The 18305-nt window shown below is 41.2% G+C and overlaps 1 protein-coding gene across 1 annotated transcript; it reads right to left on the reverse strand.

The window, feature by feature from the left end:
* Nucleotides 1-11259: 11259 nt before the first annotated feature.
* On the reverse strand, nucleotides 11260-13252 carry drd1b (dopamine receptor D1b; the record flags this gene model as incomplete). The annotated part of the gene is made up of 1 exon (XM_080508217.1): nucleotides 11260-13252. One exon carries the CDS (start codon nucleotides 13250-13252, stop codon nucleotides 11861-11863), a length of 1392 nt encoding a protein of 463 aa, XP_080364343.1. The 3' UTR covers nucleotides 11260-11860.
* Nucleotides 13253-18305: the final 5053 nt, after the last annotated feature.

The raw sequence follows: 18305 nt of genomic DNA on the forward strand, positions 1-18305 counted from the left end.
TTTAAGGCTGCAACCATAAACATTGATGAAACAAGACCAGACCAGTTAATTTGGGGTGAAGGAAAAACTCAAAAACACTTTAAAGCTCAATAGATTTGGGCAAAACGACTCAGGCTGATGAATGCACACCAATCTCCTCTTAATATTGATTTATAATGCAGTATAGATCTGTAAAATGTAATTGTATGAAGACAATATTGCTTATTTTGGCCCTAGATTTAAAGTCAGCCTACAACAAACTCACATCAGAGTTTCATGCTGGGAAATGACATGAAAAAATTCTCTCTGCTCTGCTCGGCTCGATTTTTTGGATTCCTCTCTGTGATTTTTCTCAGTGTAAAATGTTGACTCGCTGCATGTCTTTGTTCTTCGAGCACCAGTGACTCTCTGCTGACTGGAGCAAGAAAAGTGAGAAGCTCAAGTGAAACTGATATGAGCAGAGTGATGATGCAGAGTCAGGTACACAGAAAGAAGACAGGTGGTTTTCAGGTCCGACTCGTTTTTGTTCTTCAATGTATTTTCCCTGCTTACTGCAGTTCACGGGTAATCTCCCTCGAATTACGGACAATTTCAGAATAGTGAGATATTGCACACTCATTAATTCACAAAATAACAAACCAAAATAAATAACCTACAAAAAAAGATGACGAAAAGGTTGAAAAGAGAAAATATCTGATACGACTTGAAAGACTATGCATTATGACAGTATGGTAATGAGGAATGGAATGGGACCTGGGTTTGCAGCAGAAAAAGAGAGCGTCCTTATGAATAAAAGATAGTGTCATAGCACTATATAATGAAACTTTGCCTGCACTTCCTTCTCGCTTCGCTTCTCTGAGAGTTCCTCCTTTGTGTCTTATACGGACTTCATTCATAACTTCGACAGTGAAGACAAAGTCACTTGGCAGTTGCCATTTATTGTTTATCTTTAAGGGAATTTTTTTTCCACATGCTCTTAACACTCCATGATGGGATTACTCCAACTCTTTATGTAGCACTTCATCAGTCATGTTCTCTAATGCAACAGTAATGGCCCTCAGTAGCCTCATACAGAATTTGTTTTGGCGATGGGACAAGACTTTTTTTTTATTATTACTGACGTGACATGGATGACCCGCATAAGGCTTTTTATTTTGAGAGACTGCATTCTTTTATTAAACTCTCTAGACAGAGAGGTTACTCAGCGTTAATTAAGCAACATGTTAGAGCTAAAGTACTTCACTGCCCTGGGAGTGTGAGTCACTCCGCTGCTTTCAGGGAGGAGATTAGTTGTTGACAAATTATGAGCAGGATGCAAAAGGAAGTGAAGAGTAGAAGGGTGAAGAGGAGAGAAAACAAGAGGGAGAAGTTGGGGCTTTAAATGTCAGCTGGAAGCCATAAAATGTAATTTAGCCATTAAATGTGATGACACTGAGGCATTTTTCAAAGTTTGTCTGCAAAAGTTCCTGATAAGGCTGCGCTCTAATACAATGACTTTGACAGTTTGCACAAGAAGTTACTGGAATTCTTTTTTTTGTTTATTACTTCTTTTTTTTAATTATTATTATTATTTTCAAATAAGCATATGTGTATGGTACATGCAGTATTCTTATATTATACATACATTTTCTATACTCAGTTAGAACGATATTAGAACAAAAACAACCAAAAAACAAAACAATGACATCAACAATTGTAGGGCCCCAAACCCTTCTCGTCCTCCTCCCCTATCCTTTCCCTCCTATTAATGTAGTATTTTGTCATTAGGTAAATAAAAAAAAAAATAATAATAATAATTAAAAAAAAAAAAAATAATAATAATAATAATAATAATAATAATAATGATAATAATAATAAAATAAAAATTACCCTTTCAATTAATACTTTACACAGCGGTCCCTCCATTCTGTAAGTCTGCCAAAAAAAACTTCCATTCAATCAAGAGAAGGAAAAAAGAAAGAGAAAGATGGACTCCCCTAAGTCCTGATTTAAAATAGTTTGTCAGTACAGTAGTCATCAGGTTTTAAATATAAAGTCAATTTTATTGATACTTCCTAGTGCAAACTACAGCAAAATGTCTGAAAACTCTTAAATTTTGCAGCTTTTTGCGTGCATGGTTTTACAAACTCAATGACAGCATGGATTTGAGGTGACTGCTCCTTTGTGAGCAACGAGCTATCTCGCTTTCATGCAGTTACCTCAGCTCGAGTCTCAGTGTTGTGTACGCTACGACTAACAATACCATGTTTAAAACGTTGATGGCCTCTTTGCAATTTATTGAATTGTGGTTTCCTGGGCCTTGTCTTGGACACCCCTGCAGTAGATGGACCACAAACAAAAACAACAGCCTCATGGCGTTCACCAGCCCGGTCACACCCTCCTATGTGATAACACACTCTTTAAGCAACATTTAACACACGTCAACCAATATGGTGTTGTCACTCTGGTACGAGCAGTGCAGCCAAGCAGATCCCACAAGTGCTGCAGGCAGATTCATCCTGTCCAATCCCCAAATCTTTGTTCTCTGACAAAATCTCTCGGGAGGCGCCGTCGTACTGAAGGATAGCTTGATGCCAGTCTGTGAAGATATGCGATTGATCAACACCACCAGTCAATAAAAATAGATGGATTGGCATTAGAAGAGAAGATTTAATAGTTTTTATATGAGCCAATTAGCTCTGGTGGATTAAGAACAATTCAGAAGTAATATTGGTAATTTGCAATCCTGTGAGAAATTTCTTACCTTTTGTTGAGATGCTAAAGGTAATGATGGCATGACTCAATGTATTTAAGGTATGAAAAAAAGAAAACATACATATTGATTTTAAAAATAGATTTTTAAAGACATATTAGTTGCTTTTCCTGAAATTAGCATCAATCGTTATTTTGTACCCTATGATAGAAAAGCTCAGTCACAACCTGAAACCTGAAAATATCTCAGTGTTGCAGTACCGATAAATTTGTCTCGTCCTTGTTTCAGATCTTCCAATCATTTCATTGATCGTTTCGTTAAGCACATACATTTTTCTAAAGCTACATATTTTGCCTCGACAAAAGCAGGAGAGGTTTTAGGTTTGTAGTTTGCAACTAGCTGGAGCTGCGCTGCATCGTACTTGCGAGGTGTGTCTAACTTGTCAGTCGTTTAATTAACCTACATAAGAGCGAACATTGACAGAAAAGACTCTGTCGGCCATTACATGTACCTCAATAAATAACACTCAAACTGTGTTATGATTGTTACTCAAAGCAAGGTCGGCATTATCCAGTCTAAGAATATATATTTAGCTCTAATAACTCTTCTTATGCCATTGCAATATGGTCTGATCAGAGCACAGTTTTCAATTTTTTTCTTCTCTGAGGGAGCAGATGAGTCAAATAGATGCTATGAAAGTGATCAAACTCCCCGGCGTCTCATTGTTAAGTAGAAGCATTTGAGTAATGATGGAAGAAGCTGTCAAAAAAAAAAAAGGCCGCTGGGAATTTTCTGGCTGGCATGAGGTAAAGACAGAGGTTCAAGGACATGTTCGCTTTAAATGGATACTCAGGTAAATTGAATTTAATGAAAAGGAGCTATAAGAGGAATAAAATAAGATTCCGTGGACGATGGGTGGTGGACAATGCTGTTAGATATATCATGAATATTTAACGTGAACAGAAACAGCAGTTCAGGGAGGTCCCGGGCTTCTCCAGAGAAATGCTTCTCACTGTCTGGGAACTACTTGACTCAAATACAACAAAGTTAAAGGACGTGGGAAACTATGTGAGATCAGGTTAGCGTCGCCCCCCCCCCCTTCCTCTGTGAGCCAGAATTATGTCAATTACATAATATCAATGCTTTTCACATAGTATGGCTGTTGTGGCTTGTATCATGAGCGGTCAGGAGCAGGAGTACAGGGATCTGGTGGCTTCCTTCTAAGACTGGTGCGTTGAGTGCTGTCTACACCTTAATACGGCAAAAACGAAGGAGAAGGCGGTGGACTTCAGGAAGAAGAGGACCCCCCCCCCCCCCCCCCCTTCTGCCAGTCTCCATACAGGGAGGGGACATTGCCATGGTGCACACCGACAAATACCTTGGTCTCACCATTGATGACAAACTGGACAGGTCTCCGAACACCGACGCCCTCCACAGGAAGGGGCAGAGCCGTTTGTTTTTCCTGAGAACTCTCAGGTCTTTTGATGTATGTGTGGAGACGATGACGATGTTCTACCACACTGTGGTGGCCAGTGCACTCTTTCTTGCTGTGGTGTGCTGGGTTGGCAGGCTCACAAATAAAAACAACAACAGACTGGACAAGCTGATAAAAAGAGTGTGATGTGAAATATGTATTTACCACGGTGTTGCTGCTTTGCAACCAGTTTTCATGTTAATCTTTTTGTTGTTACTTTCTGTGAGTAAACTTACAACCACACTTCCAACAACTCCAGCACCCTTTCGTTGCTCTTTATATTTCAGCACCACAACCAAAATATAAACCAGAACACCCCAGAAGCCAAAGACTTTTTTCACTCAGCATTGATCCTGCATAGTTGAAACTGAACCCTGTGACTCAATACTGCCTCAGGAAATTTACATGAATCATATTGTTTTTTTCTGGCCTCACAGTGGCTTTAAATGTAAAATGTGTTGTTTTACATTTCCGAACAGTTTTTCATCCTTAAAAGTGCTGTTCATGGTATCTTTGAGTGTCATAACTGGTCGCACCAAACCGAAATGGACCATAGACTTAACATGAAAATCTTTACTAAGCCAGACCGGCATAGAGTGACTTTGAAATCTTGAAATAATGTCTAAGGTGTTGTTAGAATTTATTTGAGCCAGTGAATATATAGGGAATACGGGCAAATTGGATGACGGTACTTAGACTTGTGGCGTTGATGGCATGTGCTCTCCTCCTAATTAGATGAAATCAACAGAAGCACTGTTAAGATAATGTGATTGTTCTATGAAGCTGCAACAATTTGTGAGTATATCCTCGATACTGACTTGAATTAGACAATTAAGGAATTCATTGAAGATTCTGTCAATTTAATCCCAGATTTTACAGTTTTTTTTTATATGGTGTAGCAGTAAATGTGGAAGAATCTGGAATTCAGAAAGGATGCTGCGTGCCGCTTCTGTTGGGAGTGAGCAAAGGAGCTGATGAGGGCTGGTGTAGTTGCATAAGCACATTAAAGCGCTGTGGATGCATGCACACACTCACGCACGCACACGAAAACAACACTATGTTGCATTTTGCTGCCTGCAGTCTATCATTAACCTTGACTGCATTTCCACTGTGACCCCTCTCTTACCAATCGCTCACTCTCAGGCTGGATGGGGATAGGTTAAATATCAATACAGAGCGCTAAACAGAAAGTGTCGCTCTGTCACAAGAGCTGGAGTTTAAAACACACATCCCGTAAGACTGATTAAATAATCATGCCGTTTCTCATCATTTGTGCATGCTCTGCAGCCAACCTCACCTGACTGATAGGTTGAGTTCCCACATAATGCACGACTCTCCGCCTCTCACTGGACGAGACCTCATTTCAGCAGGGAAATGACAGAACCTTCAAGCACAATGATAAATTGCCTTTTCAGGAGCAGTCAGACATCTCTATACATTTGGAATGATTCACAAAAGCACTACACAAACCCAATTTTGCTTTCAGTTTTCAGCTTTCAGAATGGATGTTTTTTGTTTAATCCTCCACTAGAGGTTGTGCCAATTAAAAATGTCTCACAACCATTGTAAGGAACTCAATACCTTGTGTTGTTTTGCTATAAATTCACTCTGTTAAAGATAATTGCTTGAGTCTTTGGTCTGATGTTCAAACATATTTTGGCAAATGCAATGAGAAATAGGCCTGTTTTAAACGTGTTTTTACAGACTGTAAAAAGGCAGCTCAGTTAAAATATTTCTAAAGATATACATTTTTGGAAATTGGTAAAAGTAGACTTTAGACACTGACCGAAAAGCCTAAAGTGAAAAATAAACAAACAACTTCAAACAAAAGAGAAAGAAATGCTGGCAGGTTTGTGTCGAAGCACTGAGAGATTGTGGCTTCAGCTGAGAGTCACTTTAAATCCCATCACCAAAGCCATGAGTGTTTTGCGAGTGTTCGTAATTAAATATATCCCTCGTGTGAGAGTCAAACTTGGCAACGCATAGAGAAGCTTTTGCATTAAACATCACTGTGTGTTACATTTGTCTATTTTTTTTTTCTTTCAATTTTCAATTCATGGAATGTGCCCTCTTCTGAAAACTTCTAACAACACGCTCTGCTGTCGCAGATTGAATCTATAAAGCCTTTTCTTTAGCTTGTCCGTCACATTGTAAACCACAACATCTGCTATTCATTTTGTACATTCATTTTTAATTGAGATTTCTAGATCTCAACTTGTTCATTCATCCATTCATCTCACAGCCTGCTTTGTGCCGTGCAGGGAAGCAAGGTGGGGGGGGGTTGTCTGAGGAGGTGGTGGGGATTAGCAAAGGTTGGTGGTTGGGGATGTGGTCTCAAGCTCAAGCTGTGGTTACACGACAACTTTTTCAAGTGGAACCGCAAGACTTTCATTGCCTTTTAAGTGTGTGTTTACGTGACAATGGTGCTCGGTGGTTATCTGTGTAATGCTTTTTATATTACCCATGTTTTTAACCTGTTTTAACAGTGCCTGTTTTATTTGCACTGTCTGTATCTCTTATCTATCTGATAATGTGAGTTGTGCACTGTGCACTTTTATATTTTATTTATATTCTTTTATGGCACTTTGGTCCGTGTGGTTAATTTAATGTGCTTTATAAATAAAGTTGCTTGCATACATGTCTGCTTGCGCTGAGCCACTCAAAATGCAACTTATTGAGAATGGCTTCCAATATGGAACTTTTCAAAAACATGTTCACTGTGTTGTCGTGTAAACAGCCAAAAAGCACAACTTTCTGGAAATGTTTGGGCTCCATCCATTGTGAAGACAGATGGAAGCACTGCTACTGCACATGTGCATCATGGCTGTAGTAAAAGATTTTTTTGCACGTGTGAGTCGATCAACAACAAAAACAACAGTGGCAGGACTCCGGGTCCATAGTCTCCCAAGACTTGGTAGCTTAATAGTTGAGAATCACCTGTATTTGTAAGCCAACTTCATTGCCTGTCCAAACCAATGTTAGTATACACGCCATTGTTGTTGTTTATAGCGTACTGTTCTCTGCCTTCATGTGTCTGGTTTCAAAATAAAGCCAAACAACACCCAATATTGGCCTGGCATGCAAAGTATATAATTTTCAATGTATCTGCCATTGACACGTAAACAGACATTATTTTCAGAACTTTGCTGCGCCAACTTTCCTGGAACCAAAAATGTTTTTAAATTGTTTGTTTTCACTTGAAATGTTGTCCCTCAGTCTGGGCAGGTCCCCAAGTCCATCAAATAGGGAAACAGGCACCATACCATTCACATCTGTGGGCAATTAACCCATAGAGCAGAAAAGTCAACACAATGCACAGGGAGAACATGCACATTTCACATAAAAAGGCCCCCAAGATCACATAATATTAAACCATCTTACAGCTCTCACCTTAAACAAATTATTGAAATATGTAGAGTAACAATCTGAATAATCTCAAATACAATATTGATCATCATTTCTATTCTCTAACAGTTGCATGTTTTTAGACGGACTAATCTGGAGGATAACCACTGTAAGTGTAAAACTCCTGGTTTGCCTGCACAACATTTGCAAATACTTTTCCACTTTCAGCAATAGTTAATGTCCAACAAATATGTGGTGATTTGCATCATTGCATTGGGAGGTAAACAAGACGTTTGACACTGCTTGCATGTGCTTGCACCCGCATACAAGTTACTATTTGGGGGGGGGGGGGGGGGGGGGGGGGTGGAAGAGGGTAGAAGGGGACGTGTCAACTGTCAAGTGGCTGTCAGGTTATGTAAATGTGGGGCAAAGTCAGGAACACAGCGAGGACACCACGCTCAGGGAGCCGGAAAAAAATATGCGTCACTGTTCAAAATCAATCCTCATTGATCCTCTGCGGTGACATGATCTTCCAATACCCAGCAAATGTCAAAGGTCACCACCGCCATTCCACATCCAGACACCCCTCTCAAATGAGCACAAATGCGTCTGACACAGATGAAAAAAAAAATACATACATGTTTATTTTACAAGAAGGGCACATTTCTTTGTACAAACTGTAAACTAAATACTGTAATAATTCTGAGGGTTATAATCTTTGACATCAACTTTCATGAATGAACACCAGAAACATGTAAATAAATAAATATATAAATAGTCAGTGACTGTTGCATCTTACTGTAAGTTATAATCCCACGCTGGAGAAAAGAAACATACAGCATGTAAGTTTGCTACACACATTAAGGAGTTTTGAAGATAAAAAGCACTTGTGTTCATCACGACTACATTTTGAACATCATTGTACTATACTCTATCCCTGCACTCCCCAACCCAAAATACTGCCATTTGTTTACTTTGATTTTTCTTTTCTTTTCTTTTGGTTTTTTTTGTTTTTTTAAGATTTTATTCATGTATTATTTGTTTGTTTGTTTTCCCACATGGAGCTCCATCACTGAGTTGTAGCTGAGGTAGGGACTCCCTCATTATTTGAGACAGTTAAACAAGCTGAAACCTCATCATTAAAATGGCTGCACATTCCCAGGACCCAGGAATGTTATTCAGGCCGATGTCAGCTGCATCCTGTGGCCAGTCATCAGAGGAGGAGGAGGAGGAAGAGGAGGAGGAGGAGGAGGAGGAGGAGAGTGGAGGGATTCATTTGTCAGATTTGCTTAAGCTGTCATACATCATGTAACGACACTGATTGAGGGGCCGTGTACTGTCACTCCAACTCCCCAAAGCAACTTGTAGGGCAGCCCAGAGGAAATGCTCCAGATCAAACAGAACATTTTGCTCGTGGGACTATCGCCTGACATCGCCCCCTACACCAAAATCAAAGCAGAGGCAGCTGGGAAGATGACTCACCGAGCTGACAAGGTGAAGGCTCAGATGGGGGTTTAACATGGAGGCATAATGCAGCAGAGATCATTTCAGCTCTCAGCGGGAGGTATGTTTCTATAAAAGCGAACATAACAGCATATATGAAAACATCTCTGGTAAACCTGTGAGTGCCAAACATGTCACACGAAATGGCAGTATAATTTAGAGTACCCATACCGCACTCCACTCGCAAGTTTAAGCTTATAAAACACTGGTTAAATCACAGCATATGCTACAGTACAGCCACATTCAGCTAGAAATCACATTTTTGGCACAAATAAAAACCCAGACTAAAACCCATTGGTGATGCAATAATAACAAAAATGGCCAAGGTGGGGCTTTGATTCAGCGCTTTGACTTGAAATACAGAAAGAAAACAGTCGGCTCTGTCTGTTTAATAATAAATTCAATCTGTGTTAACATCGGGAACGCTCATCAAGTCGACAGAAGCAACCAAGAGAAAAGGGAAAGAGATGGAGAGAAAAAAGGAGGTGTGTGCGGAGGGGTGGGAGAGGGCAGGCTTCCTCAAGGCTGTTTCCATCCATCAGATGCACGCCGTCCATGCAGCTCACGTTCCACTGCATTTTTAAGTTGGTGCTTATTTGGACATTATTAGGAAGTAAATTTAGGGGAACTGGCGAAGGGTGGAAGGGGAGCTAATGGTGGCTATATGGCAGAGAGGAAACAGTATAGAGCGTATACTGTGGCACTTGAAGTAGCTCAAGAAACGTGATTAACATTACATATAGCAAATACAAATTGCTTTTCAGATGTTAGAATTTCAGCCGATGGAGCTGCAAGTGGCAGGAGCAGAGCACAGAGAGGCAGAGAGGACAATGGGTCGCTTTTTGTGTCACAAGCCAAGCCACATATTGAGCTAAAAAATCTCCCCCTCCCCCTCGCTGTGTTGCCATCTAGATAGCATTGGATTTTCCAGAGCAGGAAAATCAAACGCTTCATTCAAGACCAATTGCTTTCTATTGGATCAGCTCTTCCTTTCTCTGATGTGCAACAGTTTCACGCCTTCATGGACACAAGCGGCATGCAGTTGGATGCTTTGGCATACAATGTCAGAAAGCTCGCAGCAAAGCAATCTTTCCCCGGCAACACTGAACACAACGGAAAGAGTTGCTTTTAGAATAAGACTGGGAAACTAACTATGTGCACTACGCATATTGTACTATTTCAAACTTCAAACAATTAAACCTGTGTGAATTTTAAGTTCCTGAAACATGGAAATGGTGGTGGAGAGAGAGCACAGTTTTTCTTTTCCTCGAGAGAATTCATTCATGAAATAAGCCATTGCTCAATAGTCCACAATTAGGAGTGTTTCTGTCACAGCTTCATGTTGATATTTTTAGTCTTAAAATATCATATCACTTTAAAAGAGTTGCAAGCAGTATAAATTGCACATAATGTGACTGGTGAAAATTAAAATGCAACCGCTGAAGTAGATGGTGCGACAAAATTCACTCCAGCAAGTTATGCATTTAACGAAGTGCAACTCTGCACACAGACAAATATTGTCTGATATTTAGAAACTGATCCTCATCATGGTGTTTGCTGTCTGCTGTTGCTGTCCAAGTGCTAAAGAATTACATCGCACATTTACATTCTTTCTTAATTATGATTGGTTGGAATTGCCACCCAAAAAAACCAAAAAATCATTACCACCACTTAAAGTGGACTGAAAATGGAGGGCTGCCAAAATTAGATGGTGTAGGTGCAAAAGACCATGCTGACAGACAGAATCGTAGTGGGGAGAAGGAAGTTAAGGAGTTGGCAGTAATAAAAAAAATAAAATAAGTATATAGTATAAGGGAAGTACAAAGGTGGGAGAGGATTTGCTGACTGACAGAAGGGAAGCAGTAAAATGGAGAGTGGAAAGAGGTTGGAGGGCTTAAAGTCGGTTTGCCAAAGAGCAGCAGAGATAAGGCAAAGCCTCTTCAAACACCAAGGGAGGGCTGGAGATGGTGGATATTTCAGGTGAGGCAGCCTGTCAATTCCCAGATGACTGAGAAGGTGTAAAATGGGATACAAGGAAAGCAAAGAAGACCACAGTAATAACTTTACCCATTCCCTTTCTCCTTTTCTCACCTGGAACTCTGAAAAAAAAATGATTTCATCAAATGTCTCAGAGACCGTTTAAAAAAAAAAAGGCTGAAAGTCACATACTTAAAATTTTATGACAGCTTGGTTTACAATATCATACTTCTTTATCTTTCCGTTGTTTCAATCGTGACCTTGTTACTTTGGTGTCTGGCGTTGTTTTTCCTAACTAAAATGAGATTACCATTGCAATCAAAGTGTTTTGATTTTGCAATAAAAGAATGGCAATGAAGAACTAATTATACTGTACCAAAACCAATTTACCCAGTTCATTATTTCTTTCCTCCATGAAACACATACAAAGCACCTACCTACAAGATATTTTACTACTACTACATGTTCCTCCACTGTACATACTGTGTTTAAGTCCTTCCTGAATAGTGTCAGCACTGTACAGTATACACATGCGTACGTATGCATCTTTGAAAGTGTTTTGAAAGATGCATACGTGTGCATGTAGCTCGTGTTCCGCTATTCACATTATCAACATTTATCATCAAATGTAGTGATTTCATCAATAAATGCTGAAAGTATTTTGCAGATAGTTATATCCAAGATAAAGTGCCTTTACGTTGAAACATTCTGAAGGTTTTCCAGATTTTTGTCGACAGTTTTAAGGTCCTGTATATCCCGCTCACAGGTCAAGCATGCTCTCAGACATGTCTGTCGCTGATGTTTCCTCTACTGTCCTCCTCTGTGAGCCTTTCTTCTCATTGTGCGTACATACATGTCTTACTGCATTTCGATCCATCTTAGCCTTTTTCTCAACACGACACGGCTTTGTGTTGTCCATTCTGTGTTATGGGATTGATCTTTTCCAGCGTGACCTCAGTATCACTGTCGCAATTCCCAGAGATGGCTGGAGAGTGTTTCTCTGGGGCGTTGTTTACCATGCCCACCGCAATCTCCCCTCCACATCCGTCTTTCTTCTGTAACTCCTCCTCTTGACACAGGATGCTGTGGGGAATCACATAGTTGGCTGCGTTGTTGCCCTCCTTTGGGATGTGACTCTTGGGCTGATACTGACAGTTGGGGTTCGAGGTAGGGCCCCCCATGTTGTTGTTAATACTGACGATCTCGATGGTGTTGCTCCCCGGGCAGAGCCGGTGGCACCCCAGGAGGATGGAGAAGGCCTTGCGGAAGTCTGCGTTGAAGGCATAGATGATGGGGTTGAGCGACGAATTTGCCCAGCCGAACCACACAAATACATCGAAGGTGGTGGAGCTGATGCAAGGAAAGTCTGAGGACCCATCTGGCAAGTTTGGCTCGCAGAAAGGTACCATGCAGTTAAGGATGAAGAAGGGCAACCAGCAGCACACAAATACACCCATAATGACAGAGAGTGTCTTTAAGACTTTGGTTTCTCGTTTGAAAGACATTTTAAATGAGCTCTCACTCTCCATGTTGGAACTATTCCCCATGCTGCTGTGGCGGTTTTTGGCACTCTCTGCCGCTCGTTCCAGGGCAGATATTCTCCGTATCTGTTTCTGGGCAATGCGGTAGATCCGGGTGTAGGTGACGATCATGATCGCCACGGGGATGTAGAAGCTGATGAGGGAGGAGGAGATCGCGTAGGTCCTGTTAAGGCTGGAGTCACAGTTTTCATCAGGGGGCTCGTCGGGGTATGTTCCATTTAGATCAGCGTAGCTGGTGGTCTGCGCTTTGTGCCAGTTGAGCTGAACGGGAATGAAGGAAATGAGCACGGACAAAGTCCACGCCACACTGATCATCAGACATGCCACTTTCGGGGTCATCTTGCGTTCATAGCGAAACGGGCTCGAAATGGCCCAATAACGGTCCACACTGATCACACACAGATTCAAGATAGAGGCAGTAGAGCACATTATGTCAAAAGCCACCCAGACATTGCAGAAGGCTCCAAATGGCCAAAACCCCACGATCTCTGTGGCAGCCTTCCATGGCATCACCAAAATAGCTACGAGGAGGTCGGAGATGGCGAGGGAAATGACGAAGAAGTTGGTGACCTTTGACCTAAGGTGTCGGAACTTGGTGACGGCAACGCACACGAGGGTGTTACCTAGCAGCGTGGTGAAGATGAGCAGAGAGAGGAAGCATCCCGTCAGAACACGTTTCGATGAGTCTCTCTCCGATGTGAGCTGCCTGCCATCTCGAACAGTTGAGAAATTCTGATCCATTGTTTATATTACGGTGTTAATAATGTGAGACGGGGGTGGGTGAGGGGAATGTCAACAGTCACCCCATCACATCCCCAGCCTGCAGCAGCTGTGCCTCTCCGGGGAAGAGTTTTAGACGGACAGCGTAGCTGGTAGAGATGTGAATTGTCTCGGCACCAGCTCTCCCACAGACTGGGTCATCCATAGGTTCCTTGTCACAACCACCATTCTTGTACAAGAGCTGCTATAAATATTTCAAAAATCTCTCTGTGGATATTTTCTTCCTAAAAATGCCCAGTTTGGAAATTCCTCCGGAATTGGAGACAGCAGACATTCTAGTTTGCAGAAGAAAAAGAAGAAGAAAAATATTCCAGCTGTTGTTTGCAGTTGTTGTTTTTTTCTTTTTCTGTCAACACTGCACTGCAGATCGGAAGAGTCCAAAGTAGCAATAAAAATGATTTTGTAAAGAAAAGTTCTCCCTCTGTTCTCTGCACTCAACACGTCTTTCAGCCCTCAGCAAAAGTTTCACAACATACTGCTGGCGAGGTTATGAGTAAACAGAGGTTTGTCCGGTCATTAGCCTTATATACCACCTCATCAATAATTTCTATCGATGGTTTTCTCGCTGCGTTTATCTGATTTGTTTAATGATCTTCAAGGCGTGTCCCTGTGATTATATTGGTCCCCATATTGACGCTGATCCAGCCCGGCTGCTGGATTGTTCCCTTTAATGGTATTTCTCTTTAGATTTCTCTCCCCTCTCTGTAAATGTCTCCAACTCACATTTACATCTGAGCGGTGATCCAAAAGAATTACACAGCATTCAGAAGTCCCAGCAGTCCATTTCCAAAAAACACAGAGAAACATTAAATGTCAAATTCATCGGGAGAAGACACCATTATGCCACCACAGCTGGTTTTAATGCTGACATGTTGCTTTAATCCAGATGCGTCTTTTTTTGTTTGCTTTCTTTTTGGTTCAGTTTTGTGTGTCCGTTTGTGTGAGCGCAGCAGAACGACTGCACCTCTTTCAAAATGCATTTGAGTTATTCTGGACACCCCGCCTAAATCATCTCTGGCATTTTAATCCCTGGGTTGACGTCTTTGAAAGAGAGGCGCAGTGTATATTTATGTTTTATGTTAAATCTTCATGAGACAGTGTGCGCTTCGCTCCGTGGACAGATGGGGGGGGAAAAATCCCCAAAGTGTTGCGAATTTAACAAAAGTGGTAATAATTAAGAAAAAAAAAACATTCAGTCCCAAATCCACATTTCTTCGGTATACATCCAACTTGTATCTTGGTCCCAAGTGAAGGAGAAGGAGCTCACCCTCTGTGCGCTCTCCTCCATGGGGAAAAGTCGGTCACACAATCGCTGTTGCGGCGGTCCTCAGGTGTTTTATCAGTCCTTACGCTTTTCTTTTCGGGGTCATTCTTCGCCGTGCAACATTCAGTCGCACCGTTGTGTGTGTGCGCGGTCTGACTGGCCGGCTGGGACTGATGATGGGAATGACTCTGGTCTCTCCACGAACGTTTCAGTGCGCGCTCCTCTCTCTCCGCTCAGCTGCGGTGCGCCACGGTCTCTGCCACCACTGCTCCATCTGTCCAAGGAGACGGGAAAGAAATTCACCACACCAGTGTTTATTTATCAGTTTAGCCACTTGCTATGCAGTTTCAACTTTGTGACTTTTAACAACGCGTGGAATTTAATTATTAGACGAAAAATACGCGCAGATTGGGTAGAACCTCACCCCCCCTCCCGTTTTCTTGAAATTAATTGAAAACGCGCTTTCTTTGTTAATCTAAACATTTTTTAACTTAATTTTATTCATTGATTTTAAAGGAATAAATAAACAATGTAGTGCATTATGCATTCATAAGTATGTTACCCGAATGACATCATTGGCCCATCCTATTTTTCTTGTGTCTTACCTACTGAACCAAACCTCCGTTATCATAAGTTGCAAAAAAAGAAAAGAAAAAATAACCGAGCTAAAAATGAAGGTGCCTGTCCGTCCTGGGATGAACTTGTAGCCAGCAGGCATGCACACGGAGGCACAATGAGGCCATCTACTGGATGATGCGGGACTTCAGGAGGAGGAGAGAGAGTGTGGGAGCTGACAGACTGTGTGCCACGGCCTTGTTGCATTAACGTCACCTCGATAAACATGACTGACCAGAGTCCCACGAGCCAAGCTGCAGCAGGAAGACCCATGAATTAACAGAGCAAGTGAGTGCTGAGATAAGCACGTGTGCCTGGGTGTGAGTGAGTCCATCACTCAGGGTGCAGAGACATAAATCCGTGTTTGGAGCCATGTTGGGGGAACAAGTAAGAAAAAAACAAAACAAATTCCTCATCATGCTTTTTTTTTTTTTGTATGCTGTCTCGGTTTAAAGGTGAGTTGCTAAGGAAAGCAAATAATGGGAATTAAGTCAATTTTCTATGTGTGTGTGAGTGTTTGTAAGTGATATAAATAGATGGTGAGAAAGAAGAAAAAGGGGAAAGAGAGATCTTGATGTGGATTGAAGAGGCTAATGCTATCATGCCACTGGCTGCCTGGCAGGCATGGCCGGTATGAATATTAACTATTTAGCAAATGAAATCCTCAATGGAGTCCGTCCCCTGTGTCTGTTTGTGGCCTTGTCATGTATGCCTGTATGACTGTCTGCTGCGTGTTTGTTTGCAGATATGAAGGCCTGCATGTGTGTGTGTGTGTGTGTGTGTGTGTGTGTGTGTGTGTGTGTGTGTGTGTGTGTGTGTGTGTGTGTGTGTGTGTGTGTGTGTGTGTGTGTGTGTGTGTGTGTGTGTGTGTGTGTGTGTGTGTGTGTGTGTGTGTGTGTGTGTGTGTGTGTGTGTGTGTGTGTGAGTAATGCATGTAGACAAGCCAAGTGTAAGAGGCCTGGCAGACACAACGCCCACATTTCCCTGTAGCACAGAGTCGGGGTGTGCGTGCAGCCGACAAAGTTCAAACCAAGACCACGTCACACACAAACACACACGGTCTCGCTCATTCACTCACACACGCACACACAACCAGCCATGCAGGGTAATTTATGTCTGCTCCAAAAAGCAAACAAAACAGAATAGCACAGAGTAGAATAGAACAGAGTAGAAGTGAACAGAATAGAATCACACCTATATTTATTCATTTGTTTTAAAACACTGAACACAAAAATCAATACTTTTTTGTTTGTAAATCATTGTGTGCACACGCACGCGCACGCACACACACACACACAAACGCACACACACACAGATATAGATAGATAGATAGATAGATAGATAGATAGATTGATAGATAGATAGATGCAGAATAATGTCAAAATGTATAATAGCAAGGACACACATTTTATATATCATTATTAATGAAGTTCATCATACATTTCCTCACTTTTCTTCATGATTGATTTATTGATTGAATAACTTGTTGACTGCTTTGTTCAAACATTAATTAATTAATTGCAAAACAAATGAACCCATAGAGTATTAAGATGAACATATGTTATGTGTTCCACTGCAAAATGTCCCTTGGGAACAAACAAACAAGCAAACATGAATAAATAAGCAATGAACAGGGTGTAGAGGTTGGCATTTCCACATAACAGTGAGAATATCCTCAGTTGGAGCACTTGCTTGGAGCCTTTCTCTGGACTGACGACTTGTCCGGGTTGTTCTCCAACTTTTGCCCAGAGTCAGTTGAAAAATGCTCCGATCCCCTGCGACCCTAAATTGAATTAAATGGTGTCGAAGATCGATGGGATGACGAACACAACAGCCCTCCAGCCTCGACTGGAGCCTTTGCCAGTCAATTATGAAATTCATAATTAGATAATGACATGGACAATGCGATGGTAATCTCTCACACATTCAGCCATAACACCATCATTTTTTTTGTATCCAGTACACAATGACAAAAATAATCTAATCTAATCTAATCTAGTCTAATCTAATCTAATCTAATCGCAACACATAACTTATATAAATAACAGTATTTGAGGAAACCTGATTTCTGATTTGAAATGATCAAAAGGCTGTTGACCTTCAGTTAGTCTTTACAGGGAATAAAATGGAGTAAATAATGGAGAAATGCAGAAAGCTATCTCACTATTCAGATATGCTCCATGCCGATGTCTTTGGGTAAAGTACAGTCCTCTAATTTTTGAGTATACTGAGCCAACATCAAGTCCAGTTATAAAATATCACCAGGAGCAGGGATCCTAACATTCATAATCTATATGGAAATTCAGGGGACGGCTCAAGGATTAAGTTTTGGCACTCACCTCAAGTTTCATAACACACTCAGGCAGGAGTGATCTACATGTTTGTATTAATGCTATTATAATAAGTTATTGCTGCCAGTGGGACTGAGCGGAGCCAAGCCACAGACAGGCATACATGCTGTAAAACCAGTCCTTCTAATTAGGACAAACCTGGCTCAGCATACAAAACTTATTGAAGAGGCTTCCTGTAATTATCTACCAAATATTGGGTGTACTGCCTTCATTTTCCCAGGTAGAAGTGATTGCTTTATAAGGTGTGCGGGTTTTTTCTTTTTTCTTCTTCTTCATGGTGCGACAAATTTCATTTACACCATGATGATAAAACTCCAGTGGAAAGATATGAGACTCATTTCAAAGTGATCACATGTGTGTGACACTTATTTTTGACCCTGTCTACAGCATTAGATTATTTCCCACAGAAGGTCCAACAGAAAATGGAGTTTAAAAAAAAAGATCTGTCAGAGCTCACTGAGCTGTGATTTCCTGTATTGTATTCTCATGTTGCAGAGCAGTGGCCACATCTGTTCTTGTTCTTTTGGGGAATAAAAGGGACGACTGTGGCTAAGTTGGTAATATAGGATCGCTTTTCAATCTCTAAGGATTTGCAGTTCAACCCGTGGTGCATGCATGTGTATTTGAAGCATATTTAAACATCTCCCGTTAAATATGAGGTATGAATATAAGATTTATTCCCATATCCCACAATAACAGAAATATACCAAATATCTAGACTTTCTGTTGTCTGTGTAGCTCACTCCTTCATCTGTGTCTCTCTTTACTCTCCTATAGCAGGGGT

This window comes from Blennius ocellaris (assembly GCF_963422515.1).
Source record: "Blennius ocellaris genome assembly, chromosome: 14".
Taxonomy (NCBI): Eukaryota; Metazoa; Chordata; class Actinopteri; order Blenniiformes; family Blenniidae; genus Blennius; species Blennius ocellaris.